This window comes from Garra rufa, chromosome 16 (genome assembly GCF_049309525.1).
Source record: "Garra rufa chromosome 16, GarRuf1.0, whole genome shotgun sequence".
Classification (NCBI taxonomy): Eukaryota; Metazoa; Chordata; class Actinopteri; order Cypriniformes; family Cyprinidae; genus Garra; species Garra rufa.
Genome location: NC_133376.1, coordinates 603,353 through 620,509, shown reverse-complemented (window position 1 = coordinate 620,509; position 17,157 = coordinate 603,353). Strand labels below are relative to the sequence as shown.

Genomic DNA, 17,157 nt, shown 5'->3' with positions numbered 1-17,157 from the left:
TTTATCATTAAACTGCAGCGCAATTACAGCTCACCGTTACCCATCGTAAACAGGTTGGGCCTGTCTGGTCCGGTGGGCTCTCAGTGGCGATAAAGCTTCCAATGCGTGTCGAGCACAATGCATTAGCCTTCCACCGCCTTAACCACTGGACCACGTCGTCATCTTGCGTGGTTTCTTTATTTAACACTCCTGATTCATGTGCATGTGGATGCATTCTTCGTCTTTTGTTCCAGCCGCCAAGGGCCTGTTTTCCACTGAGGCCCTGCGCCAAACTCCCTATGAGACACAATCGAACCTTAGTAGTAACCTCCGATCACGGCCGAATGTGGATTCTGCTCGGACGACGGGGCACCGGTACATCCTGACTCTGACTGTGCTGAGACTAGCAGCTGACCCTGAAATTGAGCTTAGGTTTATTTTGCTTTCTGTTCTTCATCTTAATCAGGACAAACACACAGAGAGAGAGAGGGAAACTCCTGCTGGAGCAACGTCCATGAAGATGGAGATTATTAAAGAGGAGACTGAAGACATCAGGATTGAAGAGGTGTTCAGTCTGAAACATGAAGATACTGAAGAACAAACAAACACTGCGTTTATTAAAGATGAGAGAGAAGATATAAAGATTGAAGAGGTGTTCAGTCTGAAACAAGAAGATACTGAAGAACAAACAAACACTGCGTTTATTAAAGATGAGAGAGAAGATATAAAGATTGAAGAGGTGTTCAGTCTGAAACAAGAAGATACTGAGGAACAAACAGGTTGGTTTTCATTCTGAAAGTTAAATGTCCATCTCTATAAAAATGACTGGTATTTCTGAAGAATGTCAAATATTTGAAGTGGTTTTATTTGACATTGAGCATCTGAGTCCTCATGCAGACCAGACAAACACTGGAGATTATTTGAAGACTTCATTTTAGGACTGTTATAAGTTCACTCGTTTTCAAAGCCTAATAAAGGTTTAAAATCATGGCTTTAATGGCTATAATCAATGGCTAAAATCAGGGGAAATATACTGGAGACATCAGGAACAGTAGTGGTATTAACTGATGTTACTTCATTAACAAACAGGCACCTTAGGGACTAGATGTAAATAAAAATGACTAATTTTAGAAAAATGTGATTAAAAATAGTTTATTTATTTAAACACACACACATATACACAAGAGCTGTCAGGCGATTCATTTGTTATTTTTGAATCTAATAATTACATGATGTGTCGCTTAATTTGTGAAATACCCACAAAAGATCATTTAAATCTATTATTGTGTTACTTATTTAAAGCAATAACTCAGATATTTACTTGTCAATTAAAAACTAATGCATTACTTTACTAGTTCCTTATAAAAAGCAATAAAAAAGACTTCATCTCTTAAGCCACAAAAATAAAAAATAAAGCAAGCACTGGCGTATGTTAGATTTCTAAAATGTTAATTCAGCCTCATTACTTTTCTCTCAGACACATTCATGATTATTAGCTTGTGCCGGTGTGCTGTGGCAAGCCTTGTGCGTGTTATCAGCGCTTATTAAGCTATATAGGCAGTTATTATAATTATCATTATAGATGGCTTATTAATAAATGTGGGATTAGTTGATAAATGAACGACTATTAGTTGCTTGAGGACAGCCCTAGATTCGAAATGTAATTATACTACATAAACCCAAACATAATCAGTGGAACATAAAAGACGATAATTTGATAAACATCTCAGTATTTTTTCAGTATTAGTCTCCGCTTTGTTGCCAACAGTTTTAAGTTGCACAATAGAAAGAAAGTCATTCAGATTTGAAGCAACATAATGATTTTTGGGTGAACTATCCCCTTAATGTTTTTATTTAAATCAGAAACTCAAACTACCAGCAGGTGGCAGTAAATGTAATGAAGAAACACTGCTGAGGAGACACAACAGTTCTGGGTTTATAGGTTATATTTTTGTTGGCAAAATGATTTAGAAACTGCATGAAACTCCAGCAAGATAAAGTCCTTTAATACAAAACCATCGATCTTTATGTACAGATTTAGTGCATGAAAACGTCATTGTGCTTTATAATGTTTCTGTGCCTTCCGTGGTGCTACTCGATAACAATGAGTAGTACAAACACAATATTAGATTTGGATCAGTCTCATCCAGAAGAAAAGGGCAATATTACGGAGTCTGCATTACAGATAGGTGTGGGAAGATCAGGAACAGTGAAGGAGAATGTTCTGCAAAGTGATTTAATACCTCTCTGTGGTGGTCCAATAAGGCGTCTTTCACTAGAGGATCTCAGACTTCTGGAGGGAGTGTAGATGTGTAGTAGTGAATGGAGGTAAGGAGGTGATGAGCCGGTGGCTGTCCTATATGCCAGGATTTACTCTGTGGATGAATTTTATTCCATGTTACGTTAACCTTTTCATATAAAACTGGAATAAATTCTAAACTAGAGCCAAAATAAAACTGAAATGAAACAATAATGATAAACAGTAAGTTTATTATTATTGAATAAAGTACCACGTTCCGGCCATCATTTTGTTCGAGTGGTTACACAAAATATTATTTTATCCGTGCTTCTAGAAAATCCTCAGTCTTTCTTCTTTCTAACAGCTTCATGTGGCCGTAAACATTTCATTTTAACGTGGCTTCAAGCATTATTCATTAGTAAAGTTTCACCGCGACCACGAAAACCCTGTAATCATAGTGTTTACACCGAATAGTCAAATTAATTAAGCTCATGGTATGAACCCAGAGTCTCCGCTGGTTACATCAGTAATAAAACCAGAATCTTACATACAAATCTATTAGTTGCATTTCAGGGCAAAGCTAAACAAACAAACAAACAAGCAAAAAAACACTGTCTAAAGATTATATAAAACACAGGGAACTAACTCGGTTTGGTTATTCTACAATTAATTGAACTATAAATTATACTACATTTAGAAAATACTATAAATTGATAAACGTTGATGACGTTCAATGTCTCAGAGCCTGTAGTCCCATTTAGCCACTTGTTAGCAACTGTGTTTTTCATGAAACGTAACAGTTTAAAAAAAATCATGAGTGGGGTGTAACTGGTGTGTTTTATGTCTTACAATAAAACCTGAAAGTATCTTGAGCTTATGTTAAAGGAGTAGTTCACTTTCATTACAACAATGCACAGATAATGTAGTCACCCCCTTGTCATCCAAGATGTTCATGTCTTTCTTTCCTCAGTCGTAAAGAAATGATGTTTTTTTGGAGGAAAACATTTGAGGATTTCTCTCTTTATAATGGATATGGATGGAGCCCCGAAGTTTGAACTTCCCAAATGCAGTTTAAATGCAGCTTCAAAAGACTCTAAACGATCTCAGTCGAGGAGGAAGGGTCTTATCTAGCCAAACCATCCGTTATTTTACAAACAAACTAACAATTTATCTACTTTTTAACCTCAAATGCTGGTCTTGTCTCATCTCTGTCTGTGTGATTCTGGTAAATACTGTTAGGGTACGTCTAAAAACTCCCATCTCGTTTATGTCTTCAATGTCAAAATCCTCCTACAATGCTGTTTTTACCTTTTTTTGTTAAGGCCGTTTGAGTTTCTTTGTATGTTCACTTTGTAAACACTGTGTCGGTACTTTTGCAGTGATCTAAAGCGATTTTGAAGTTAGGAAAGAAAATGAGATGGGAGTTTTTAGACGTACCCTAACTGTATTTACCCCAATTACACAGAGATCACATGAGCTGCACAGAGATGAGACAAGACCAGCATTTGAGGTTAAAAAGTAGATAAATTGTCTTTTTTTTTTAATAACCGATGGTTTGGCTAGATAAGACCCTTCCTCCTCGACTGAGGTCTTACAAGGTATACTGGAAGCTTGCCAGCAGGTGTGTTGAGGCAAGTTGGAGCTAAACCCTCCAGGACCGAGTCTGGTGACCCCTGCTTTTAGCCATTAAACTGCCATTAACTTGTATTTGTCTTTTTTTTTTAGCTTTAGACCCAATGGCACTGAAAGAAGAGAAGCAAGAACTGAAAAAAATAGAAGAGAATGATTTCATGACTGTGGAAAAATCAGTTGAGGCTAAAACTTCATCACCACAAAAAAAAGCTCAGAAGACCAAATCTAACCGTCGCTTTACCTGCCATCAATGTGGGAAGAGTTTCAATCTAAAACATAACCTTAAAGCCCACATGAAAGTTCACACTGGAGTGAAACCATTCACATGTGATCAGTGTGGAAAGAGTTTCAGACATAAAATAACCCTCAATGCCCACGTGAAGAGAGAGCACTCAGGAGAGAACACTGTCTCATGCCATCGATGTGGAGAGAGTTTCAGTTGTACAGCGAGTCTCAAAGCTCATAAGACACTCCACGCTGGAGAGAAGCCTTTTATCTGCGATCGCTGTGGAAAGAGCTTCACACGTAAAGCCCTTCTGGATTACCACATGAGAACTCACACCGGAGAGAAGCCTTTCACCTGCCAAATGTGTGGGAAGAGCTTCTCAAACAAAGGAAGTGTTAAGTCACACTTGAGGATCCACACGGATGAGAAGCCGTTTGCGTGTGACCAGTGTGGACAGAGTTTCAGATATAAAATATACCTTAATTCCCACATGAAGACTCACACCGGAGAGAAGCCCTTCACCTGTGAACTGTGTGGGAAGAGCTTCTCTCAGAAAGGAAATCTCAAGGCTCACATGGAGACTCATACAGGAGTGAAGCCATTCAAGTGTGCTCAGTGTGGGAGGTGTTTTGCACACGCAGCAACCCTTACGAAACACATGAGGCTTCACTCCAGAGAGAACTGTTTTTTTATTTGTCATCGGTGTGGACAGATATTCCCAGACAAGAGACGCCTTCAGTGGCATGAGAAAAGTCATTCTCGAGAGACGGCTTTCACGTGCCAGGACTGTGGAAAGAGTTTCAGAGTGAAAGGAAACCTCAGGGTTCACATGAGAGTCCACACTGGAGAGAAACCTTTCAGCTGCTCTCAGTGCGGAAGGAGTTTCAGTCAGAACGCAAGCCTTCAGCTTCACATGAGGATTCACACCGGAGAGAGACCTTTCACGTGTCTTCAGTGTGAGAAGAGCTTCAAATATAAGAGTGACCTGAAACAGCATTTGAAAACTCGCTGTGGAAAGAGGCTTATAAGTATAAGAATAAGTAGCAGTTCGTAAAATCATCCGCCGGTTCGCTCTGGAGGAAGGCAGTTTAATTGTGATCAGTGTAATAAATCTTTTGCCATCACACTTATGGTGCGTTCACACCGCACACTTTGTCTGCGTCAGGCAACGCTCCTAACGCATCTAGTTTGAAGCATGTACGTTGAAGATTGCAACGCTTGCTTTTTGGTGCGTTCACACCGCACACGTCAGGCAACGCATGTACGTTGAGCAAAAAAGATCACATGGTAGGGTCTTCCTCGCTGGACGTTTTGAACTATGGCGGATCGTATCGAGAGAGTGGCTTGGCTTTATTTATTAGATAAAGCTAGACAACGTCGACTTCGTGTGCATCAGCGCCGTTTGTGTATACACCCCATTCTTCAGATGCGTTCTGAGTTTGGGGAGTTTAACCATTTGCTCCAGGAGCTGCGTATGGATGAGGTTCGCTTTCAGCGCTACTTCCGTCTGTCCCGCGCCCAATTTGATGACCTGTTGGGCCGCATCGGAGCTCAAATCTCCTACCAGGACACCAACTACAGGCGCTCTATTCCTCCTGAGGAGCGCCTGTCCATCTGTCTTCGGTAAGTGTTATTTCTGATTTTTGAAATCTGCGATTGCTAGACTACTCACCCTCGATTTTCTCTGAAGAATAAACTTATATTTTAATACCTCACACTGAAAAGAACCAGTACTACAGATAACAGTAGAACAATGATTCCCAATAAATATTTATGGTGTTATTAAAATGAAAAAGAATCTGTGTCCCACAATTAGTTAATTTTATTATTGTTTTATTTCTGTACTTGCAGATTTCTTGCCACCGGTGACTCCTACAGATCCATAGCCAGCAGTTTCAGAGTGGGCATTTCCACTGCCTCCACCATCATCCCTGATGTGGTGGCTGCCATCTGGGATGGTTTAGTGGAGGAGTTCATGGCTGTGCCAGGAGAAGAGGAGTGGAGGTCCATTGCAGAGGAGTTTGAGGAGCAATGGAACTTCCCTCTGTGCTGTGGTGCGATCGATGGGAAGCATGTGAACCTAAAGGCACCCCCCGCCTCTGGCTCTTTATTCTTCAATTATAAGTAGGGATGCACCGATCCGGATCGGCCGATCTTGCTTGCGCGTTTTGTCAGTAAAGCCGGTTCTGTAATCAGCGGTAAATGCCATCAGGTGTGTGATTTCACGTTGAGCCATATATACTACACACAGCCGTTGTTTACCGACGAGCTGCGCACATTCACACTGATAATGAACATGGATTTGCGCATCTTGTCTGTGAACAACGGCTGTGTGTAGTACATATGGCTCAACGTGAAATCACGCACCTGACGGCATTTACCGCTGATTACAGAACCGGCTTTATTGACAAAACGCGCAAGCGGATCGTGCTCCTTGCTGTGGTGGATGCCAACTACAGGTTCAGGGTCAGAGATGTTGGAGGGTATGGCAGAACCAGTGATGGAGGGGTTTTGGCCAACTCCGCCTTTGGTCAGGCTCTACATGATGGCACACTTCATCTGCCCGCAGACCAGCACATGTCCAGAGCTCCCCACCGAAGACCCCAGGCCCATGTGTTTGTTGCAGTTGAGGCCTTCCCGCTGCGCAGGCATTTGATGCGCCCCTTCCCTGGACGTGTTGGCCTAACCCCTCAGCAGCGGGTCTTCAACTACCGGCTGTCCCGGGCTCGGCTAGTGGTGGAGGACGCCTTTGGGATTTGGTCTTCTCAGTGGAGGTTGTTTCGGCGCACGCTGGAAATAAATCCAGAAATTGTGGAGAAGTGTATAAAAGCAACATGTGTTCTTCATAATTTCATGAGAGCTTCTGCAGATGGCCGGGGACCTGCAGTGAGGGGAGCAGCTGCTGCTCGTGGAGAACTGCAACCTCCAGCTGTGGGGCGGATGGGAGCGAACGACGCGACCAGAGAGGCAGTAGAAGTCAGAGAAGCGTTTATGGCCCACTTCAGTGAGGAGGGAGCAGTATCATGGCAGCCATCGGAATAGTTATGTCCATACAGGACTGACCCACAACGGCTCTTTTAAGAGCCACCCCAAAATTAAAAAAAGAGCAAAACTTTCTGTATAACCTGTGTCTATAGTGAACAATGCAGTTAATAAAGATGCAGTTTCTCCTGTGAATGTACCTGTATTGATTCTACTTTTGAGCTGCTTACCTATTTTTCTTTTGATTGCAGGTAATGGCTGCCACCACCCAGGCTTGTAAACAGGAATGTGAAAATCCATAAAACAAACTAAACTTTCTTGCTTAATTTCATTCGTCTCTGATGTATTTTTTTTTTGTTTTTTTTTGCTAACTTAATCATTTCATAGTTTTCATAAAGGTAATGATAAATACAGAAAATTTACTTTAGAACCAGCAAGCATAATATTGAAGACCAAAGCAGATGATCCATTTCGATTACAACATATATTTAATAAATACAATTACAATGTAAAAAAATACATATACAACAGGAATGTAAAGGAACTTGGTTGGATAAAGTGCGGTGGAAGAGAGAGGGACACAGAAAGAAGTCTGATTTCTCCCCTGAAAAACATTCGCCGTCACGGAGTAAAAACTACTCTGTAGGCTCTAATGGTTCCAAATTTAACAGAACATAGCTGCTTTCATATAATAATTTATGCATTTTAAATTTTATTATCTCTTTGGTGTGAGGTGGCACGTTTTTCAGGAGAGGAAGCAGAGAGAGAAGGAAGTGCTCATCAGCATCTGTGATCCGAGGAGCAGGAGGATCTTGTCTGGCCTTGATGGCTTCCAGCATCTCCCGCTCAAACTCTGGCGGATCGGTGGACAGCCTCCGCCTCCGCCTCGTCCTCGTCCTCTTCCTTGCTGGGCCTTCAAAAAACACAGGGCAATGAGAATGTTGCTAGATTAAGCATGTTTCACAAAAAAAGTTTTATCTGGAAACTAATCAAAAATGTTTTCTTTGTATGTCCATTTTATTAACAAATTTTACACAGATCTTTGGTCATATAGAATGAATACACATTACAACTATTTATGTGGGTATTTAATTTGTAAATGCTTATTCTATTTGTGGTAACCTAAACAGATTTATAAAATGTTTTGTGTAATTCAATTCTAAACATTCATACACACCTTCAGATCTAGCCACAGAAGCAGGAACAGGGTGGGCAGAGGAAGCAGCAGCAGAAGCAGGAACAGGGTGGGCAGAGGAAGCAGCAGAAGCAGGAACAGGGTGGGCAGAGGAAGCAGCAGCAGAAGCAGGAACAGGGTGGGCAGAGGATTCAGTAGGACCAGGGCGGGCGGAGACAGCAGCAGCAGAGACAGGAACAGGGTGGGCAGAGGAAGCAGCAGAAGGGCCCGGCTGCTCTGAAGAACCTGTCACTGGAGGTTCTGGTGACTCTGATTCCGGAGGGAATCCGGGATCAGGCTCCATGTCAGCTGGTTCTGTCATGGGAGAGATGAAAATTATTTCCCTACCGCCTGTCTCCTTTGTGCTAAACTGCTGCTGTAAACAATGATATAAATAATAAAAATAAGTAATATTCTTCAAACATCTATGGCATAGAAATGGGAAGGCAAACGTCTTTCTGTGGACCTCGTGTTGTGCAGGTGTGTGTGTGGTTTTGCTGCTCAAAACATTCTGCCTCTACCTTCTGATAGCCCTGCTGCTGCTTCTACCTCTGTGTGGTCGTACCCAACCGCCTGCTCTTCCTCGAAGCTCATGTTGCTGGAAGATGGTCTGGGTGCGATGACGGGCTCGAGGAAGGACAGGACGGAGAGATACTTCCACTTTTTCTCTGTCCCTGCTTCTGAACCGCTCTTCCTCGACTCTTTTTCCTTTCTGCTCTCCTTCGTGTATCTGTCCCTCAGACTCCTCGACCGCTTTTTGCACACTTCCCCTGAATAAACCATGGCAAACTAGTAGGGACGGTACATTTTGGAATTTTCTCATGACCATGTTTCGCTAGCTAACAAAATGGGAAATAATTAAGGATCTGATAACTTAGCCGACATCCCGATCTCTTCAGCGATCTTCATCCAAGCAAGTTCCTTTACATTCCTGTCTTTATACAAAAACGAGGACGGATCATATAATTCTTTGCGATTGCAGACGGCTACAATAAGCTTGTCTTCCATTGTTGAAAACTATATTTTTTTCTGCTCCCGCTTCATTCAAAATACGTGTGGTGACATCGCTACAGTGAGACGCTCTGATTGGTTGATGCACTCCGTCAAATGCGTCAAGTCCGTTAAAAGTCCAGCTAGCTGAACTTCTGCGTTGCTTGTGTTTGCTGCGTTGACGCAGGTAACGCTTGAAAAGTTGATGGATCCAACGCAAACAACGCAACAAAGAGCCTCTGAAGGACCTCTGATGGACTCAACCATTGACTTTACATGTAATCTTGCCGCAACTGACGCATGACATTTGGGGCGGTGTGAACGCAGCATTACAGATACACCTGAAAAGTCATGCAGATGTTATTTGTGTTCTTTGCTGAGCCATTTGAAACACTTCCCACACAGTTTCAAATGACACCACTTCTGTGTGAGATTACAGATACATTCAGACTGCAGCTAAAGTGGCCCAAATCTATATTTATTTATTTATTTTTGTCTAGTAGATATGAACTGCTGTGGCTGCACCTGACCATCTGCTTTGTTAATGTTCAGTTGTTCTCAAAATTTAGCTCCGTCCCGAGACACACCTTTGCGAATATGAAATGCATCATTCAAACTTTGCAGATTTTTACATTCACCAGTCATTATAAGTGTCATTAGTATTAGATCAGTTGATGTTAATTTCATTAGTTATGAAACTAAATTATGAAGGAATAAAATTCAGTTCAAGCTTTTGTTGTTATTTGAACATTTCAGTGCAGCCTAGCTGATCAATTTAGAATATTACTTGGTTTTTTAAACCCTTTAAGACTTGAAAGAAGTCATATGATGCAGTTTCTTGTTTTCCTTTGTCTTTGGAGTATTACAAGATGTTTGTGCATAGATGAGATCTGTAAAGTTGCAAAGCTTAAAGTCTTAAAACCAAAGAGATATTTATTAGAAATTTAAGACTCAGCCACAGCTCCCTAAAACGGCTCGTTCCAGAAAGTCATGGGGTGAGTAGATTAGCATAACACCACCCATATGTATATGGAAAGAAAGAAGGCCTAACTTTTAGCGGCTGTAGTAGTGTTGCAGCTAATGTTGTGGGGACACAGTGTGTTTCATTGCCAAAGCGAAGGTACTTCCGAATGAGAACACATCTAGAAATCAGAGGTTAAGTTATATTTACAACTCTGTTCCAGAACAGTACTATGCCAATATTCGATTGGGCGATGCACATTTCACAGAGGACTCATGCTTGTGAAGCTGGATAACGAGTAAACACCAGCACCAGGGACATTACGTTCATCACTTCAAAACGGAACAAAAGTAGGATTCTGTAGTGACTTACCCTGCTGTTGAACTCCTTTCCTCCTCATCAAACACTCCAACATGTTTGCGTTTCAGGTGCTGGATCATTGCCGTGCAGTTTTATTTTGCAGTTTATTTACTGTCAAATGCTCCCACACCTTGGATGACTTGGGTCGCACGAATTTCTCTGCCTTCGCCATGTATCTTTCCTCTACCTCCGCTCGTTTTTTTTTATTTTTGCTCTGTCCTGTCTATGAGGCGCCGAACTCTGCTAGCATCAGGGGCACCAGAGAGACTGAGTGTGTTCACTCCGTGCTCAAATAAAGTTTTTTATTTTTATAATCAAATTTATCTGCGTCGCGCGACACAACGAATCGATTATGAAATTCATTGCCAACTCTTTTAGTAATCGATTTTTATCTATTTAATCGATTCGTTGTTGCAGCCCTGTTTCAAAATTTCTTATCTCTAAATGATGAAAAAACTGAGGTGATAGTTTTCGGTCCATCAGATAGTATGGATTAGAGCTGCACGATTCTGAATAAAATGAGAATCACAATTTTTTTTTTGCTTAAAATAAAGATCACGATTCTCTCACGATTCTGGAGAACTTTTTTATTTTAAAGATTTACCCCTGAACATTAGGTTATCAAATAGCAGTAAAATAAAACATAATAAACTTTGCTTTAAATTTAAAGACATTTAATGAAAAATAATGTAATAATGTAAGGGAAAAAAAAAATCACCATTAAACATAAAAAAACAAACATACAAAGGTATTATGTCAGAGTAAAGACATTTAAAGATTCTTAGCTAGAAACACTTGCCTTTCACCATTTTACAAATAAACTCTAATCCAATCATGACAAACCATATAACGTTTGAAAGGTAACGTTTCGCGCCGCAGGATGGCTATTTGCGTCTTTGCATTGACTTAACATGTAAATCACTCGCGCTTGCCGCTTCATTCGCGTCCGGTGTGAACGCACCATAAGGCTCCTAAATAGATATTTGACTTTTTGTTGTGCTACAAATTATGTAGGAAAAATTATTTATGACAAGAGTGCACCTCAAAAATCTACTTGATAACAGGAGTTTTGACCTTTTAAACAAACAGACTTCCTCATTGCCTTTTTCCCTATTACACTTTAGAAATAATAAGAAATGATATATCAGCATTCTACAATACAAGAAATTACTTGAACAAAACCATCTGAAGGTGGGTGGACACCAACGGGATTTTGAAAAGCGTGTCCCCAGTGGAAGTTACTCCCCTGTGTGTGTGGAACTCTGCCGCTGAGTTACCGGGGGACACATCAATGATCATTTGATGTGAATGTATGCCGCGTCGTACAGTACATTGAGACAGAGGCGCCATGAATTGCATCTGACATTATAAAACGGTTAGTTCCATTCCTCAATTCTGATTGGTCAGCAGCTGTGTCGTATTCATGATACGGCACTGCTATGACCGCTTCACTCAACGGTTTTGTGTATCATTGAACCTCCTTAGCAACCACCCTTAGCAACGTAAACACAGCTGCAGCAGTTAGGGACTACTTTTTACAGCGGAAGGCAGTTAATGATTTTACTTTATGAAAACGTACAACTTAATATATATAAATTAATATATTTTTTGGATTTTAATATTTTTATTGTGTGGTAACCGTTTTATAAAAGCAATAAGGTATTTGAGGCTGTGCTGTATCATGAATAAATCACGGCTGAAGGTACCTTATTGCTTAAGTATATTTCTTCAAAAGCAGATTGTAAAGACCTTTTAATTGTTGAACATCAAAAATCGTCAGATCACACACCCCTAATTGCAATGCTGTTTGTGCAGAACCGGAACAGAGTTTGGTTGAGAGAAAAAAAAAAGCGTCCGGTTCCGAGTTCAGCGGAGCGGAGCGCAGTTTCAGTGACAGGGAGCGATTGACGGCTAATATCTCAAATCTTTATTAAATGTAATAAAGTAAAGATGAAGTTTAAATGGTTATGTAATGAACGGCGACCCTGTCACTGCATCAGCTCACAGCAGTCTGTGCAGTAGTTAGACTAGCGAAAGTTTTGTAAAATATAAATAAAATATAATTAGCTGAATCGTGAATTGGCTGGATTAAGATCGTGTGGGGGTCGAATCGAGATCGCCATCTTTTAACGATTCATTGTGCAGCTCTAATATGAAGGCCTCTGATTTTGACCTAGGACGTTTATCTGCTTTTAGGTCCTCACAGGTACAGAACCTGGGTGTTTTGTTGGATGACACGCTAAAATTTGATAAACAAATTTCCACCGTGATTGGATCTAGTTTTTATCAGTTCCGTACACTTGCAAAAATCAAACATTTTCTCACCGACAAGACACTGGAGATGGCCGTTCATGCTTTTATTACGTCGCGTCTAGACTATTGTAACTCTTTATATTGTGGCATCTCTTAATCACAAATTGCCCGTCTTCAATTGGTCCAGAACGCCGCTGCTAAGTTTCTTCTAAAAAAGAAAAAAAGGGATCATGTCACTACGCTCTTGAAGGCCCTTCACTGACTGCCTGTCAAATCTAGAATACATTTCAAAATTGTATTATTTGTTTTTAAATCATTACATCATCAAGAACCCATTTACCTCTCCGAATTGCTCCACCATTATAGCCCCTTGAGAAGCTTGAGATCCCGCGACCAGAACCTCCTTTTAATTCCACACTCTAGACTCAAGCCTAGAGGTGAGGTTTATGATGGACTGAAGAGTTCACACTGTCAGCTGAACATACTGAGGTTTGACATTCACTAAATCACTAGGTTACAATATGTGGATGAATTGCCAATTCACAACTACAGCTAACCAATTTTCCCATTTATATTATAGAATAAATGTGTTAGTGATGTTTCTCCAAGGGCACAAGGCAGGGAATGTCTACTCAAAAAACCTGATGTGAAAACAATCTGGGTTTCCAAGCATCCTGGAAAACCTGGAATTTTTTAATGCAGTTTTCCAATTAATAATACCTATATTTCTTTAAGTGGTTCTCTTGAACAGTTTGTTTCAATCAAGCATTTCATGTCTATTTAAAACATGTTCCTTTTCTTTATACATTTAGTATAGTATCTTTATTTTCACTTTGTCAATCAAATCCTCTGCACACTAAACAAAGCTGTGCTCTTAGGATTATATTACTCTCAGGTCTTTCCCTGATTTCAGTTGGACAGATTCAGTGTGTTGACAATGTGAACCGCTGTGACCAGATCACTGAGTCAGTGAGTTGAACTGGATCAAATTGTTCATGAATCAGTTTGATTTGCTTTCTTTGTTGATTTGATTTGTTTGATTACCACAATAAATCCTTTAAATGTAATGGTATTTAGAACAAAACTGAACTCAACAAGAATGAAAAGTGTTTTTTTAACAAAAGTTGCTAAACAAGCCAAAACTAATTAATTTGAAAGCAAACGCTGTTGTTTAGATGCTAAACTATTATTTTGTATGTAAACACGGCTTTGTACTTAACCTGCTTTCTGCCAAAAAAAAAAAAAAAAACTCTTCACATGAGCAAATATGTGCTTTGCCAAAGCTCAGGCTGAACAGCATGTATTGTACTATGAACTATTTGAATTAACCAGTGTATGTAAAGTATCTATATGTTTGGTTGACTATGCTATAAGTGTTTGGCGTCGGTATGATAAAACAGTGGAAACATAAAATACTCTTGTTATTTTTGGTCATACAGATCTTTTGACACTGCAGTACATTTACTTGTATTTCTGTCATCGCAGTTTCCTTTCCATGAACTTGTTTGTAGAACACCGCGCCACACAGAAATGAACCAAACTCAGCAGCATATACAGGGCTCGAAATTGCTGTGAGCTGATACAGTAACTCCAACATTAAATAACCAAACTTAATTTTCACATTATTACCTTAAAGGCAGATTTGAGATATTAGCCGGAAGGGCTCGCAAAATTGCCAGCCCGACGTCCCGGGGCTCTTGTGTTTCCAGTCGGGCTACCAGAATGTTTCATCGGACTCCCCGACAGTCTATTGTAAAGAAAGCGACTTCTGCAGGTCCTTAAAACTCCTCAATTTATTTGTATTAAATGTAAGGCCATAAAAAGTTATAAATATGTAAAATAGTATAAGAAAAGTCTTGATTATAAGTTTAAGAGATGGAAAGACAATCGCGATAGGGATGGATAAATCTTCAAAAGGCAATGATGTCATTGTATAAATATGTGCACTGCATGTTTCAAAGTCAAAACGCGGCACTGATGTCTTTATATGAATGTATCTGAAGGGAACCGACTGTCCTCAGAAACGTGTCCTTGGCATTTTCATTTCATGTCTGATAAACAGCGTTAGTGCTGATTTGTGTACAGCCGTTACTAGGGAAACTCTAATATTTCAGCACTACTAAAGCGCCCCCTAGTGACACAGAATACATTTTTATTTCCAATAATTTTTTTCAGCTGTTTATGGTCAAATTATTGCAAATAATGTAGGCTAAATGTGTAGGGCTAAGTGTGAAATAATTTAATGTGCCTTTTAAAAGTCTAAACAATTAAGTAATACTAATGTTATATATCTTATGTAAGGAATAATTGACGACGGGCAGTAGAATTCTTAGGAAATAATGCACACCCGAGGTGGTGATGCGGTCACGACGCGTAGAATTCTACGGCCCGAAGTCAATTATTCCGCTTATACTACAGTTACCACACCTCAAGACATCGATCAAGTGATATATTTCAAGACATTCGTCCGGTTTTTATTCTTAAAACGCTATTGTGAGTAGGATTAATTTCTTACGCAGCTCATTCAACAGCTTCGTTGCTAGTTCCAAAACGTCATTTTAGAACTAGTAATGACGCTTGGGCTGTTAATAGCAAAATAATGCCGTTAATAATGAAGTTTAGACAGACCGAAAGACAAGCAGACAGACGGCAAGAGTGAGGGAGAGAAACTAAGTGTATGACTTTACCTCTCTCACATCTGTGTCTCTCAAGGGTGACTGGCAGCATTGTCTCTACTAACAGTTAAACTTTAAGTTCATTTTCTTCAAGACCACGCCGTTGTTACCTCGCGTGTGAGAGCTGTCATGTCGTTTTTAAGTTGTTAATCGTCAGAGCAGCGCTAACAACATTAGCGCGAATGCTAACGCGAGTGCCAACTGTACTGTTATGTGTGTGCGTCTGTGAGGTGAGTGAGAAGAGGGCGAGAGAAAAAGAGTTTGTGCTTTCCGTACATAATAAAACGTAATATATTGTGGAAAAAAAACATGGAAATAATCTGTCCTTTTTATCCTGATGTTTACTGTATTTATTAGTTTGGCCAGTGTCATTGTGGGTTTTAGTTATTTTGCTGTTTTGGGCTGTAAGGACCTTTGAAATAACTGAAATCGTATGGCGAAGTGATATAGACATGCACTGCGGTCTAAAGCTGCCTGGAACTACGTTTGCCGTGCGTTTCCCTGAATATAATGCACACCTCTAGAACGTTCGTCAGCCAATCAGATTCAAGCATTCAACGGCCCTGTAGTATAAATAAATATAAGAAATTATATACTTGATTTATCCCTTTTAATGGTATAAAGGTTGAAATGCCATTGTATTAGATATTGTTTTTGTTTCATAAATCATGTAATTTTATGGCTTAATGTTCTACCTTACATTGTCCAACCCACTCATATTGTTCATTTAACTTGTGCAGCTCTTTAAAAAAAAGGTCATAAATTGCCTTAAATTGATATTTTAAAATTCTGCAGCTACACTAAATGGTGAAATGATGAACCTTTCTTGATATTTGTTTATATTTGTGCATTGAAAACATTTTTGATTGACATTTAGACTCCTATCTGATTTTTTTATATTTAAAAAAAGTGTTTTTTATTTGGGCTAGTTAAATTAATTTTCGGGATAACAAAATCTGATGAGTACCTGCCCGAAGGGCTACCAGAGATTTTGACATTTTGCGATCCCTGAGCCGTCAATCACTCCCTGTCACTGACACTGCGCTCCGCTTAACTTGGAACCGGACGTTTTTTTCTCTCTCTCTCTCTCTCTCTCAACCAAACCCTGTTCTGGCGTTGCACAAACTGCATTGCAATTAGGGGGGTGTGATATGACGATTTTATTTTTTTTATTGTGGACAATTAAAAGGTCTCCACAATCTGCTTTTGAAGAATACAAAACAGCGCACATTCTGTCAGATACAATTCTGGTACAAACGTCTGGCAGATGTCTGTAAGATGTCAGTTTTAAACACATTCTGAATCCCAAACATCTTAAAGACGACTTTTATTTGACATCTGATAGGAAACGTCCAATAGACGTATTGCAGATGAGCAAACTACATCTTGCAGATGTAAATACAGACGTCAAATAGACATCTCCGAGATGTACGTGTGCTAATCAGAATCGGCCATGAAGAATCAAGATCGGCGCATAACTAAAAAGAAATTGGGTGCTCCTAAATTTTTTGGATGCTCCTAACTTTTTGAAGTTGGGAGCACCAGTACTTACTTACTTAGGCCCATAGCTCCCAAGGGAGCATAGGCCATCGACAACACTTCGCCATCTATCGCGGCTCTGGGCTATCCTTTCTGCCTCCGTCCAGTTGGTCCCAATCTGCTTCAGCTCTAAGTCTGCATCCCGCC

General features: G+C 40.1%; 1 protein-coding gene across 1 annotated transcript; it reads left to right on the top strand.

Annotated features, from left to right (window-relative positions):
- Positions 1 to 493: 493 nt before the first annotated feature.
- Positions 494 to 5,130, top strand: LOC141288984 (uncharacterized). Its single transcript, XM_073821180.1, has 2 exons — positions 494 to 758; positions 3,944 to 5,130. Exons 1-2 carry the CDS (start codon positions 494 to 496, stop codon positions 5,128 to 5,130), a joined length of 1,452 nt encoding a protein of 483 aa, XP_073677281.1.
- Positions 5,131 to 17,157: the final 12,027 nt, after the last annotated feature.

Excerpts from the sequence above, each read along its gene's own strand:
- LOC141288984 (XM_073821180.1), top strand. The coding sequence starts at position 494 with ATGAAGATGGAGATTATTAAAGAGGAGACTGAAGACATCAGGATTGAA. Across the intron at positions 759-3,943 it reads AGATACTGAGGAACAAACAG|CTTTAGACCCAATGGCACTG; the intron begins GTTGGTTTTCAT and ends TTTTTTTTTTAG.